At 39.1% G+C, this 14859-nt stretch overlaps 1 protein-coding gene and 4 non-coding genes across 5 annotated transcripts; 1 reads left to right on the forward strand and 4 right to left on the reverse strand.

Annotated features, from left to right (window-relative positions):
- Positions 1-387: 387 nt before the first annotated feature.
- On the reverse strand, positions 388-471 carry Trnal-cag (transfer RNA leucine (anticodon CAG)). The gene has a single exon. It is a non-coding gene; the product is annotated as a tRNA-Leu (tRNA).
- A 1135-nt stretch (positions 472-1606) lies between these two features.
- Positions 1607-1690, reverse strand: Trnal-uag (transfer RNA leucine (anticodon UAG)). The gene has a single exon. It is a non-coding gene; the product is annotated as a tRNA-Leu (tRNA).
- A 1806-nt stretch (positions 1691-3496) lies between these two features.
- Trnal-cag (transfer RNA leucine (anticodon CAG)) lies at positions 3497-3580 on the reverse strand. The gene has a single exon. It is a non-coding gene; the product is annotated as a tRNA-Leu (tRNA).
- Positions 3581-4439: 859 nt separating this feature from the next.
- On the reverse strand, positions 4440-4523 carry Trnal-cag (transfer RNA leucine (anticodon CAG)). The gene has a single exon. It is a non-coding gene; the product is annotated as a tRNA-Leu (tRNA).
- Positions 4524-7978: 3455 nt separating this feature from the next.
- On the forward strand, positions 7979-14702 carry LOC110042133 (uncharacterized). Its single transcript, XM_020747481.2, has 3 exons — positions 7979-8325; positions 9602-9963; positions 10857-14702. Exons 1-3 carry the CDS (start codon positions 8211-8213, stop codon positions 11073-11075), a joined length of 696 nt encoding a protein of 231 aa, XP_020603140.1. The 5' UTR covers positions 7979-8210; the 3' UTR covers positions 11076-14702.
- Positions 14703-14859: the final 157 nt, after the last annotated feature.

Consider the following 14859-nt stretch of genomic DNA (forward strand, 5'->3'; position numbering starts at 1 on the left):
ATTCTGATTGCCTCTCATCACTTTTCAATGTATTTTCCTTGACCATTTTGCTCAGTGTCCACAGGCTAAATCGTTGTTCACCGGTCGGGTGACAAATCAAGGGATCACGCACTACATTTTGTAGGCCAAACAAAATCACGATTGTCAGTCTTCCAAGCCAGTCAAGGGAAATGACCGTTTTAAGATTTCAAAGCATTCTTTCAACATCTGAAAACCTGAAAACCGTTTTGCATGATCACTTTGATCGCAAAACTTGAGGAGCAATTGAAACATTTCAAATCAACACATCAGAGAGAACAAACGGCTGAACAAAATGTAGGAAACAAAATATTCCTTCGAGGGCGTCCAGCTTCATGTTTTCACTATATTAACAAAAAGCAGGTATGTTGTCAGGAGTGGGATTCGAACCCACGCCTACAAGAGTAGACTGCGACTTGAACGCAGCGCCTTAGACCGCTCGGCCATCCTGACTTGCATATGGTAACAAGCTAAATCTCTTGTCAGAAAACAATCATATTTAACAAAACTTGAGACATTTTTCTCCCCAGACGCTTGTCCCTCTTAACCGGTGAAGCCTTGGCACGAGGAAAAGGTGGCCCTGAAGACAGATGATTTGACTGGCTAAACTAAGAAACTTGAACTAAGATTTTCATTAATTCGACGCTTGTTTTCGTTAAGGTTTAGCAAGTTCCTAAGCAAGCACAGTTAAAAATATACTGTAATTCAGTTTATGGACATCCTCTTCCAGGCTTCCATGTCATGGATGGTTTTTCTTGAAAAATTTAATTTAAACTGTACATCAAATGCGCGACGTGTAATTGGCATGTATTCTTCTTTATGGCTTTCCTTGTCAGAGAAAAAAAATGTTATCTCGGAAACGAGTACTGTGATGTTGATTGATCTGTCTAACAATCTCTTTCTTTCTATAAAACAAAAATAGGCCAGTTTGTTTGCAGAATATTAGTGTAATAAACAGTCACCAGATACGTGAAAGTACCCAAGACGAAATGAAAATATAATTGTGGCATCGTAAATGCTTCTTGCTAGGAGCAAGCTGAATCAGTGTAGTAAAATGAATTCCTTGAAAAGTTTTGCAAAAAGGCGTGGTCGCGCTTTACCATGAAACATGAAGTACATGAAATTGTTCTTTGAATTTGATAACGTACATCGATTTTCATGTTTCATGTTTTGCTTTTTACCTGTTTTTCTGCTTTCATATAACACGCACATTAAATGAACCGTTGAAATAAAAACATTTCGACGACTTCCTTGTAGCTGATATTGATCATCTCTTTTCCTCAAATATGTGAATGTATATATTTAGAACTATGTTAATAGCACCCCATCTTTAGCCCATAAAGTTGTGATCGTGTTGTGATCCAAGCTGGTCAAGGAAAACAACATTTGAAGATTTCAAAGCATTGTTTCACCATTTCACCATTTTATCACTTTTTAACGTTATCATTTTTATCCCAAAACTTGAAGAGCAACTGAAAAATTTAAAATCAACATATCAAAGAGCGGCTCAACAAAATGTAGAAAAGATGATTCCTTCGACGGCGTCCAACTTCATCTTTTTCGTTATATTAACAGAGAGCAAATATATTGTCAGGGGTGGGATTCGAACCCACGCCTACAAGAGTAGACTGCGACCTGAACGCAGCGCCTTCGACCGCTCGGCCATCCTGACTTGCTCATTATTATAAGCTAAATCTCTTGTCACAAAAGAACCATATTTAACAAAGCTTTAGACATTTTCGTCCTGAGAGTCGCTTGTCCCTCTTAGCCGGCGAAGCCAATTGGCACGAAGAAAAGATTACGTTGTTAGAAAAAAAAATGTCATTGTAAGTTTAATTTTTATAGTTTTTATCTTTGAAGGCGCTCAGTCACGGTTTGCGCGTATTGAAAAGTTTAGTGTCAATTTTTCAAATTCGTCGTTTGCAATCCGTGTCAATCTTCTCCATCCTTAGCCATCCTTGTTCCATTATAGTTTATCATTATCCCTTTGGTGTTTTTCTATCTTATTGAACTGTTATTTTCAGGTTTCCTACCATTTAAAGGTAATTTTGTATGTGGCCAAAATAACTTAAAATACCGTAAGTGAGCCCCTTTGAGGTTTACCAAGTTCCTAAGCAACCACAGTTAAAAATATACTGTAATTAGTGGACATCCACCTCCAGATTTCCATGTCATGGATGGTTATCTTGAAAAATGTAACTTAAACTGAACATCAGATGCGCGACGTGTAATTGGCATGTCTTCTTCTTCATGGCTTCCCTCGCCAGAGGAAAAAAAAAATTGTTATCTCGGAAACGGGTACGGTGATGCTGATTAATCTGTCTAATGAGCAATCTCTTTCTTTCTATCAAAACAAAAATAGTCCAGTTTCTTCGCAGAATATTAGTGTAATAAACAATCACCAGAAATGTGAACGTTCTCAAGAATTGAAGTTATGAAAATATAATTGTGGCTTCGTCAATACTGCTTGCTTTGAACAAACTGAGTCAGTATTAATTAAAAATGAATGTCTTTAAAAGGTCTCCCAAAAAGGCGTGGTCGCGCTTGACCATGAAACATTAAGTTCTTTGAATTTGATTAAGTTCATCTATTCTCATGTTCCATGTTTTGCTTTTTGCCTATTTTTTTCTGTTTTTGCATATCATGCGCATGAAGTGAACCGTTGAAATAGAAACATTTTAATGACTCTCTGGAAGCTGATATTAATTATCTCTTTTCTGCAAATATATGAATGTTACACAGTAGAACCATGTTAATAGCACCCCATCTTTAGCCCATAAAGTTGTGGTCCTATTAAAGGTGTCCTTAACATACCACAATGACCGATTATCAACCTTTTCTTCGGGCTAAAAAAGTGGTTGTAATAACAAGGTGGTTGTATTATTGGGTTGGAAGTAAGGCGGGGCTCCACCATATTTACCCGACTTACCTGATCACATCCACAATTGTTTTGCCATTATATGTTGCCGTCAGTGATTCTTCGTGCTATGATCTTTGATGTATATAGTTGTATAGGTGATACATCAACTTATTCAGCTTATTTCAACCTTAGAAAAGGCAAAAATTATGATCACAACGTACTCAGTATTCTGATTGCCTCTCATCAATTTTCAATGTATTTTTTTTTCTTGACCATTTTGTTCAGTGTCCACAGGCTAAATCGTTGTTCACTGGTCGGGTGACAAATCAAGGGAGCACGCACTACATTTTGTAGGCCAAACAAAATCACGATTGTCAGTCTTCCAAGCCAGTCAAGGGAAATGACCGTTTTAAGATTTCAAAGGATTCTTTTAACATCTGAAAACCTGAAAACCTTTTTGCATGATCACTTTGATCGCAAAACCTGACGAGCAATTGAAAAATTTCAAATCAACTCATCAGAGAGAAGAAACGGCTGGACAAAATGTAGAAAAAAGAAGATTCCTTTGACAGGCGTCCGACTTCATGTTTTAATTATATTAACAAAAAGCAGGTATGTTGTCAGGAGTGGGATTCGAACCCACGCCTACAAGAGTAGACTGCGACCTGAACGCAGCGCCTTAGACCGCTCGGCCATCCTGACTTGCACGTGATTACAGGCTAAATCTCTTTTGAGAAAGGGATCATATTTAGCAAAGCTTTGAACATTCTCGTTTCCAGAGTCGCCTGTCTCTCTTAGCCGACGAATGAATGTTATACATCAGAACTATGTTAATAGCACCCCATCTTTAGCCCATAAAGTTGTGATCGTATTAAAGGAGTCCTTAACATACCACAATGACTGAATATCAAAGCCTTTTCACCAGGCTAAAAATGTGGTCGTAATTAGAGGGGTGTCATATTATGGACGTAAGGCGGGACTCCTCCACAAGTATTTACGATACTTACCTAACCACATCCACAAGCTTTTTGTCATTGTAACTTGCAGTCAGCGATTCCTCGTGCGTTTATCCTAAGGCATAGCTGTATAGGTGATACCTCAACTTGTTGAGCTTATTTTAACCTTAGAAACGGAAAAAAAAATTGATCGCAACGTGCTACATTCTGATTGCCTCTCATCAATTTTCAGTGTACTTTTCTTGACCATTTTGCTATGTCCACAGGCTAGCTACAAACGTTATTCACCGTTCGGGTGACAAATCAAGCGAGCCTCATTTGTTCTAACGACCACGCACCACATTTTCTATGCCAAACAAAATCACGATTATCACTTTTCCAAGCCAGTCCGCAAGGGAAACAACATTTGAATATTTCATAGCATTCTTTCAACATCTGAAAAAAATTTTAGCGTGATCATTTTGATCGCAAAACTTGAAGAGCAATTGAAAATTTTCATTTCAACACATCAAAGAGAACAAACGGCTGAACAAAATGTAGAAAAAAGAAGATTCCTTTGACGGCGTCCGGCTTCATGTGTTTTGTTTTAACAAAAAGCAGGTTGTTGTCAGGAGTGGGATTCGAACCCACGCCTACAAGAGTAGACTGCGACCTGAACGCAGCGCCTTAGACCGCTCGGCCATCCTGACTTGCAGATGGTTACAAGTTGAATTTCTTGTCGGAAAAGAATGATATTTAGCAATGCTTTAGACATTGTCGTTCCCAGAGCCACCTGTCCCGCTTAGCCGGCGAAGCCTTAGCACGAGGAAAAGGTGGCTCTGAAGACAGGATTGGCTAAACTAAGAAACTTGAACTAAGATTTTCATTAATTCGACGCTTGTTTTCTTCCAGAAATTATCCACTGGTTAATCTTCAACTAAAATCGTTCGCTTACAGAACCTACCAAGGGACCTGGAAAGATATTAAAAAGGAAAGGTAAAATTTTTACCCAAGTGAAATGGGATTCCCATGTTTTGTCATGAAGAACTTCACTGATAATTACCCAGGTTAGTCAGTTGTAATTTTCCTGAAGGTCTTTCGGTGCCGTGTTTGAACGGTTTTACTTATATGTCAGCCAAATGATATTTTTTGGAAGAAAACCAGCGTTGAATTAAGGAATATTTTTTCCAAAAATTTTGCCATTTTCCCCTCGTGCTAAGGCTCCGACGGCTAAGAAAGACAAGAGGATCTGGGGACGAGAATGAACTTTGGAGTTTAGTTTCTTCCCGTAATTTAATCCTTTGTTAATTTTCGATTTTAGAAGCACGATGTTTATTCACCAGGAAACTTGATAGTTCATTTCTTATAGTGGAGAGTGGTTTGGTGCGAATTTATAAATTGTCTTGGTCAGGAGCCTGTCTTGGTATAACTTCATCTCCTTCATCAGGAACTGATTTTATGATCCATCGGTGCATGAATCAGTGGTACTGTAAACACTATATGAAGCTTAACCTATGTCAGTAACGAGGTCAGCTGTATAGTATTTATAGGCTTAATAGCAAAAGATGAAATTTCATTACGTAATGCCGGTTTAAGGTTCAATGGTGACTCAAAATGTCGTAAATCAAGTCCACTTCTCAGCTGACTGTGTTGTGGGATGAAATGTGTAATTTTATTTCTATTGTTCCTAAGCAACGACAGTTCAATATGCACTGTAATTTATGAACGTCATCCTCGAAACTTCCTCATCATGAACCCCAGGTCATGGACGGTTTATCTTGAAAGATTTAACTTGCGCTTCTTTTGCCATGCGTCACAGTCATAACAATCCTCCCTTTTGTTGGTACATTTTACTGTAGTACACGTTTTTTGAGGTTTCTGCTGATTTGAAGGTAACTTCGTGCATCAATGGTATCACCAAAAATTACTCGAGAAAACGTGACGGACCACCTTAAACGCCTTTCGTTTCCTATGTCTCCAGAGGCTTCCTGTAAGTAAATTTCACCGGGACACCTCATTACATAAATCCAGTGCGTTTGTTCCTGCACGCAGTTGTCAAAACAGTGTGAATTGCAACACTTTCCTTTTTCAAACGTTTCATTTAGCACTTGCAGAAGCACATGTGGATCCGAATGAGAACGTGCATGTATTTGTGTATGAGAGCGGGAAATATAAATAACACACACTCCTTTGGAGGGGCCTTATCTACCACGTTGGCATTACAAGGATGGGTGTTTTAGGACAAGAGAGGTTATCGCAGTGTTGTCAGTTGCCAAAATAAACTGCGTCAGGGGCAAGCTGCATTTCTTTTCAGGTTTTTTTTTTTCGGAACATCCTAAGTCGCAAACATCACTGCTATGATCTCACTCGTGATCTCTGTTGTCTTAAGATTTTCTCCCCCAGTTCAAATGCATGACGTTCCATATATTCACTTGCATAAGGATGAGTGAGTGAATAACATTCCTAGTAAGCAAACACTGTGACCACAGACAATGAGACATGAATTTCGTGCAAGCGGGAATATATCAAAGTTTGTACACTTTCCGAGCACTAATCAAAGACTTTGCCAAGATATCGAGACTCTGCTGCACGGTTTAAAGTCCACCACATCACAATCACAGTGTTTTATTCAAAAGATACAAATAATATGTATAAAAAAATATCTCTTGAAATGGAAATCATGAGGTTAGCCCTGTACGTGACAATTCCCACAGCGGACGTTTTATAAGGAAGAAGAAACAGAGATAAGTGACAGAATTTCTACAAATCATCAGCTCTTCCTTCTTTCTGTTACCGGTAGAATACCCGGGGGGAGAGATACTTCCTTATATGAGCCGTATAGGTATGTGAGGCCCCAGAATATGGTTTTTGAGTGGTTTTGGTCGTAAAAGGGTATAGATTTCGACCATTTTGGTCTGAAATACTTATAGGGTATGTTTTTCACTCTGGCTTGGCATTGGATATTTTGTGTACAAGTAACTTTTTTCCGCACCAACATTAGCAAATTTGTAGCCCTTCTCAAATGTTTGCGCAAATTAGAAACAATTACGGTTAAGTGCGGGCATAATTATTACAGTCGTATACTAATTTTAGAGGTCGGGGTATCGATTTTTTGCTAAGTTCTGAAATAGGGGGTTTTTTCCAGGAAAATCACAGATTTTGGTCTGAAATAGGGCACAGGTTTCAAGGTTCGTTCCACACACCTGACCCCACAAAAAACTCTGAGATAACCCCCCTACCCGGTTGGGGGGGGGGGGTGTAGAATCAAGTAGCAGTTTTCTTCAAAAGGAGGAATCAAAAGAAACAGGTTAGCAGTTTGTGTTCATTTGGGGAAGGATTCAAATTAAACCAAACGAACAAAACTTAAAGTTGGAACACCGCAATAAATGTGATTGTGATGTGCGCTACAATGCTTCCGTGTTGATCGGTTTGTACAAGGAATATACCGGGTGGCACTCACCAAAACACCAACCGCACCAGACACCACAAATGTAAATTTGCCGCAGCACAAAAGCTGCATACCTGACCCTTCACCCCGTTGAAGCGCTCTGGCTTTGTTCAAGCAGCTGAAACAGGAAGTTGTAATTATAATACCCTGAGCTGTGTTAGCGTGATTCAAACTCTTGCCTATATTTTGTTTTGCATTTGTTATCGTTTATTTTAGTTTGTACGTGTCCTTATTTTCTTTTTCCGTGCTTCTTTTGAATACATGAACTTGGCAATGCGCTAAAAAATGCCAAAGGTTGAAGCTATTTATGTTTGTTTCCTTCAACTGTAAGTTCATAGACCGTGACATTGTGATGTCACGTAAGCGCACTCTTGTGAAGCAAGTAATCGCTAATTGCCAGATTTCCTTGAGACTTCGCCAACAAATATTTCCTAAACCTTTTCTCTGGTTTGAGCAAAGTTTGAACCGGCATCACGTATAAATTAATGGAAACAAAGATAACTTTAGGGCTATTGATGAAGTTGACATTTTTGTGAGCCCACGGACAGTTTGAACGGAACAGTTAAGCTAGGGAAAACCCCTGCTGTCGCCATGGTGATGAAAAGTTATTCTCTTTTTAATTGTTGTTTATTGTTTTCAAGCTGGATTGCATAACTTTCAGAAGCTTTTGAGAGGAACGAACCAATCATAAAGTGTCATTCTCACTCGACAGTTGCCAATCACATTCTGAATGAATTTGGTTGGTTCGTTAGACCGCCTGTAGCATTACTTCGTATCGCACAATTGTTTGTCTGCCTAAATAACAACAGATATATGGACGTCAAATTTTCTCAAGGAAAGACTTATCCAAAGCTTGATCCAACGGAGGACTAGATTGAACTGATGGCAAAATTCTAACAATCGCAGCAAATTGGGCTGTTTGTAGTTCACTACAAGGTTCGGTCAAGTCATGGAAAAATCTGAGTTGAAAAGCCTGGATTCTTTGAATACAGGGGCTGAGATAGACAGCAAGCTGACCAGCCTACTGAATTTTTTTATGGCACAAAATTTGCCTTGGAAAGTGGGTAAGTAGCGAAGAATAATTGTTTTAATTACCCAATATGTATAGGAACGTAGCTTTTTCCGCAAAAAAACACGTCTGGATATTATTATGCAAAAATCATTTGCCTACAAGCTGGTGTGATAATCGCGTAATCACTGTGATAGCCAGACGGCAGGAATGGGAGGCAGGGGTATAAACTGTAACTACTTTGCAAGAGTGTACTTTTAGCGATGAATTTTACCGCAGCAAACGTTGAAAATAGTGTAGAAATTCTTGGGTGAGGAAAATGTCACTATTGTTGTAAAGAAAGAACAGACTGCAAAATGGCTAAGAACTATTAAATTTGGTGTCAATAAACATTACATGGGTCAGAGATCAAACGGAACAAAATGACAAGTTTAAGGAAAACTCGGTGTATCTGTCCACTAGCAAACAAATCGATTCTAAATGAACGAAATTTATCGGTGTAAGAGTTTCTAGGCGCGATAGAATTGGACAAGGAAGGCTGTATTTCTCAGATGAAATGTTTTACGCCTCACTGCCTTGTGCTTCAGCGCGACAGGAAGTTATAAGTCACTTGACATTGTGTGAATATATCACGTCGTCTTTAACAAGCGTATGCAAATCTTGTCATGACTGTGTCTCGAGTTTCTTCCGCGTCACAAGCGAGTTGCCAAATGTTTGTTTTATTTAAGCAACCAAAACGTTTGACACACTAAATTATTTGTCAGAGCCAAAAAAATCCACTCTAATTTGCGCAATATCATCGCCATTTTTTCTAAGGCGAACTTCCAAGTTAGTGCGAGCAGATACTATGTGAGTCTTCAAATACATTAGCTCCATCTAGACATTTCCATAATAATCGCCCCACACATTCCACTTTTTTAACGTTAAATCCGTGAGCCCCAAAATTAAACATTGCACATTCGCAGGATTTTAGTCATATCCTGCACGCAATTTTGTAGGTGTTTTTTGCTGTTCACACCCTAGTCGGAACGTGATTTGTACTCTAAAGAATAGGTATAAAATAAGTTCCTTTATGTATCTTGTTCAAACTCCCTGATGAAGTCTGTATGATCAGACGAAACCGGTCGGAGAAAATAAAGCAAGTTGACAAGATCTGTTGCTGAAGTGCTGCTCACTAGTATTATTTTAAAAAAAAGTTCGAATTAGCAGGGTCCAATGGCTTGTAATTGGAATTCTGTGGGCAAAGTAGTGTCATGATAAGCGTGCGGAAGAAGACGCCAGATGATCTTATAATTTCGCTGAGTCATTTCTATTCTTTGCGTGTTCTGCAGACTTAGGAAATGAGGAAGTAAAATTAGATTCCGGCTCTAAAACAGAGCCCCAGTCTCCAACCAGTTGTTGTCAATCGATATTTGAGAAGCTGGAACTAGAGGAACCTGGTACTGCGTTACACATCACGGTAACCTTCCCGGATCTGAAGGAGCTCTATTTCAAGACGCAGTCACGTGTTAATCGCCATTCCAGGCAGCGAGTGGTCAAAGGCAAGGTTAGAGTTTGTGTTGCCACCGGGGGCCATCAAGTGCAAACTATTGAAGTTTACGTGGAAAGGACTCCTGATGCAGCACATCTGGTCGGAGATAGATGTGGAAGGGTTCACCTCAAGGCTCAGCCTGGACCGTACTTTTCGAGTAAGGTAAAGAAAAATAGCGTGACATGAGAGTGTCGAGATTGCGTGAGCCGACCCCTGGCTTAGTTTATATAGTTCCTCGCCTGGTAATATGCTTTTCCTAAACTTTTAATGCAAAGTACAATTTGGTTTACTTCATCGTCAGAAGTGCTTTGTAATACTGCTAATAGGCTGTGACGCTCTTGAAACGGCTTGACTACCGGACATTTCTCCTGAGAGCTCCCATGAGAGACCTTTGGATCGGTATGCGAGTACGAGAGCGACCACAAATGATCGAGATTCAAGCCATTTACTTTCCCAGAGCCCTCAATCTTCCCTTTTGCTAACCAGTTGAATAAGAGACTAACGAGGCGAGATTGATGTGAAAAGTGATAATCAAGAGCATAAGCACTAGGTTTGAAATGCCTTCCTGCTACTCAGTCTCGAAATCCTACTTTGATCGGCTAAAGGGCTGATATTCCTGAGTATGTACTGAGTAACTGAATCAAATGAAGCCCTTGGAAGTCTCCCTGTGAGCGCGGTTGCTTACCGCCCCTCTGAAACTATTCTAATGTGCCAGCATGCTATTTGTGTTATTACTGGACAAGTTAGGTAAACAGAAATAAGGCCGATCGCAGTCATCTCTGTTCGCGACGGAACGTGACGAGCGTGAAGTGCGAACGAACCGAGTTGAAGTTGGTAACTAATGTAAGTTCAGAGCAGCCCAAGGTAAGTCACTGCCTAGTCGAAAATCACTTTTCCTCGTCTCGTTTTCTTATCTCTTGTCGTTTGAACCGTGAGAACTCATAGAGTAATTTAGAGTAAAGACGTGAAGGGGGACTGTGCGTATTTCAATTCAACGGGTCTTATCAAGGGTTTTAAAGGTGCGATTATCTCTAATCAGAATGTTTTCTTCACAGTACTTCTTTACGGTTGATTTGGACTCCGTTTACGAATCTCCCAGTAAGCGTGGCGTTCCAGTCTACAAGCTATCCACAGTGGACTCAGAGAGACGAAACAACTTTCGTTTGGTGGTGGTTGTGATCCTGATAGGTGATGCTCGCAGTAAAGAGTTCATTAGCCCCCCGTTTCGCCTTCGTAGCAGACTCAATGGCAGGTTTAGAAGCATGTCACTGTAGTTTAACTTAGCGAAGGCTATTCAATCTCTTGCTTCATTGATGAACGACGATTTAGGTTTTCCAGTAAAAAATTATAGACACTGATTTGTTCGGTGAAATTTTGTTCTCCGTTCTTTTGATTGAAGAATGCCTAACTGCAGCAAAAATAAATGCTTCTGGAAAAGACAACTGATTAAAGGGACAAGAGTATATTAAAAGGAGATAATTGAGCAGAGAAAAATCATTATGTTGTATTGCCTAAGAGAGAGAGGGTGTTATATTTTTACATTTAACAAAAATCTGACAGTAGATTAAAAAATCTGGTGATACTACAGTTGCGAAATCCCATAAAGCCAAATAAAAAAAATTAAAAAAAAATAAGATAAAAAAGAAAAAACCAAAATTAAATTAAAAAAGCAAAAGAATATCAAAGGATAAGGTTGTGTGAACGGATCCTTCTTTTATTTAGCTGGAGGTCGGCCATCAATGAATCAATTTCAACCAATTTATGGCCAAAGAGCAGGTGAACAATGGATGGCTCTGAATATTGTCTCGTTCAAAAATCAGCAGTTTAAATGCCATTTCTCATTTGCCTCAAACTGATAGATACCACGGTCTTGGCAAATTGTCGAAAAAAAGCTCTACAAATTTCCAATCACAGAATAGGACGAACTAACCAGTTACGTGATTACAAACAGAAGTCGTCTTACAAACAGAAGTCGTGATTACAGACAGAAGCCTGAGTTTTTTCATGTTGCATGATTTGCATCAAGCAACTGACACATCAGTTGCTTGATGGAAATCATGGAACATGAGAAATAATTACTATCTCCAATTATTCATTTACTGAGACAAACTAACGTAGAAGTTACTTAGGATCCCACAAACTCGGTTCCTAGCTCGAAGAGTAGGTGTTGTCTCATTTACTTTATTGGTCCGGCTACATCCTCTAGTCTCCACAGTGCTTATCCCTTATTCCCTAATTTTAAAGCTTGCTTGCTCAGCCAGATTCTCAATGCAGCTTGAGATTGAATATTATCACATACGTGTGAGTCAAGAAACTTGTTTGTCTTACCGGTTCACAGCGACTGGTTGAGGTGTTACGTTAAATATTATATATCTTGATATTCAGGTATGGGCCTGGTTTCAAACGATCGAACTTTTCAGACCATCTTTTTATGCGCAAATGCAAACGAGCGAGAGTCAATCGAAATAAAGCCAACGAAGGTATCGGCGAATTTTGGAAAGCCATCGAATTGAAGCCTTCGAGAAGCCACTGAAACTCCTAGATAAGAAATCTTCAATGCGTGGAGTTCACGCACTTGTTTGCCGCACGCAATTGTTACATCTCTTAGACGGTTATGGCACAATAATCTCTATTTCAAGTTACCCCAGGTCTTAATCACCGGAAATTGTAACTTCACTAGTTCACTGTGCTCCGCCTTTTGCGATACGCAAAATATGGGGTAATTGCGGCGGCGACCCCCCAAAAAACTCCGGGAATAGTCCTTAGCTTCCAAAATTGTCTTAAAAGTTACAAATTGGCCCTGGAAACTTTGACTTTCTCTGTTGGAACATTTTATCTAGCACAGTTTAAAACATTCTAGATTGAACGCCGCCCTTCATCATTACTCGTTTATTGTTTCTCCCGATATCGAAGTGCTAAAAGGTTTAGCGCATGAAAAGTTCGACATTTGAATCTAAGGCCCACTACTCAGATTACTGCTGTGCAGTATTATACACTAAGTCAAATGCTAGCTAATCAAAAATGCTTTACTCATAGCTAAGAATGCCAGAGTTAGTAATTACTGCCTGGCTAGGCCTTTAAAATAGAGCCAAGTAGGAAAAAAAGATTTTAGGACACGTTTAAGCTTTTAGTGCAATATTATACACCAAGTCATATGTAAGTTAGCGAAAAGTACCCAGCACAGTTAACAATAAGAAAGTAATTAGCTAGGCCAATAGAGCCAAGTAGGAATTGACACCCAAAAAAATTTTTTTTGGAAGACAAGTTACAGCTTTTAGTTTCTGACAGTTAGGTTTATTCCCCATTTTCCTATCGTGTTAAACAGCTCATCTATCATGATCTATAGTCCGCATTTCCCTATGTCTTGAGGAGGAGGAGGGGTAGGAGGAAGGGGGAAAACCAGAAAGTGTTGAACCGTGTCCCCGGGATATCTACTGATTTCCCTGAGCGGTGAGCCTGGCTCGCAGTCTTCGAGAAGCTCGCGACAACTTACATAGGATTACCTTGATACATCAAATAATCTTCCCTGTAAGTGCATCACATGCCGGGCTTGTGGAAAATCACCATAATTGCACGTTTATTATGAGTTTTGGTTATCTTATCAATGATGTCAGTACCTGACCTGGAGTCATGCAACCTAAAATTTAAGTTGAAATATTTATAATCAGTTTTATTTTTATAAGCTTATATTTAAGGTGATTGTGTTCGCTATCATGATTATCTCCCCATAACAAGAGTCTTCTCTGTCGCATTGGTTAAGTTGTCTCTAGCATTCGCTCCCTAGGACCTCAAAAGAAAAACCGAGAAACTATTATTAAGCAGATGGTCTGTGGCTTACATTCGATCAGGAGCAATGTTATAGTTTACTAACAAGTCTGGTCACCAAGTGCTACAGAGAACGGTTACGTGCGATCTCTTGATTGTTTGATTTTCCGATATTTTTTCTTGCAATTTCCATATTTCGAAGTGAAAATAAATGACATCAGCTTAGACTGAACTCACATCCCCACCTGAGAGGGGGGTCGAGAGAAAAACATTTTTTCAAGTACGATTTTTTCACGTTGTAAGTTAGGTCATATGATATGATTGCCATTTTTTATCAGAAGTTTGAAAGTATTTTCATAAACAAAAAATCCGGTATGGTTATGATCGGTAAAATACAAAATTCGAGGCAACAATTTTTTTTTGTTTTTACTACGAAGGTACCTTGAGGATACCGAAAATTTAGTTGCATTTTTCAGGAATAACAGTTAGATAGGAGTCAATATTTTTCTACAAACGTATTCATTTTAAAAACGAGGCCGCTGTCGCTCTCTTAGATAGCAAGCTTAAAATAATGTCAAAGTTTGCATACTATAAGGCTAAAACCAAGCTTATTAGATAATCATACTATACATTTTGATATCTTTGTTTGTTTGGCTTTAGTAGCATTGTACTGAGTTACTATTGTACGACAAATAGTAGGCATTAGTGGTAGTGCACGAGTGCACGAATATATATATACCGCGTACATTATATAACCAAAAAACACTCAACCTTTTGAAGTATAGTTGTAGCAGACTCTGTTTCACTTGAACACTAACCTGACAGAAGTCCCTAGTTCTTGTTAGAACACCTTGCTACAATTAGAAATGAACTATGATGAACGATGAGCTATGAAGGAATGAGCTATACGAAGAACGAATATTACTGACCAGTGGTCTAACGAAAAAAATAGCTTCTCTTTGTCAGTGAATAGATGGTCTACATGCTTAGTTACTTCTGTTTTATTCAGTTAGTTCCTACCCTGCAAGGAACGGATCAAGAGTCTGCTATAGCCGTTTGAATTTCTATTTTTATATACAAGCAACTTGGTTTGCCTAGCAATATAGTTTTTATAAATAAAGCTGATTTCAATACCAGTTGCCTTCATGTGGTTGAATCATTGGTTCTAGTTGTGTAGTATTATTCGCGGAACCAAGCAGCAAGTCGGACAGTCGGTCCGTCTGTGTGTCCACCAGTCAGTCAGTCAGTCAATCAGTCAACTTCGTCAGCTAGTCAGCCATTCAGTTAGCCAGT

Source organism: Orbicella faveolata, unplaced genomic scaffold, assembly GCF_042242905.1.
Source record: "Orbicella faveolata isolate gen_17 unplaced genomic scaffold, um_ofav_v1 contig_26, whole genome shotgun sequence".
Taxonomy (NCBI): Eukaryota; Metazoa; Cnidaria; class Anthozoa; order Scleractinia; family Merulinidae; genus Orbicella; species Orbicella faveolata.

What these genes read in the sequence shown, in the direction of transcription:
- LOC110042133 (XM_020747481.2), top strand. Translation starts at nt 8,211, where the DNA reads ATGGAAAAATCTGAGTTGAAAAGCCTGGATTCTTTGAATACAGGGGCT. An exon ending in AAATTTGCCTTGGAAAGTGG is followed by an intron (nt 8,326 to 9,601) that starts GTAAGTAGCGAA and finishes CGTGTTCTGCAG; the next exon opens with ACTTAGGAAATGAGGAAGTA. An exon ending in GACCGTACTTTTCGAGTAAG is followed by an intron (nt 9,964 to 10,856) that starts GTAAAGAAAAAT and finishes TTTTCTTCACAG; the next exon opens with TACTTCTTTACGGTTGATTT.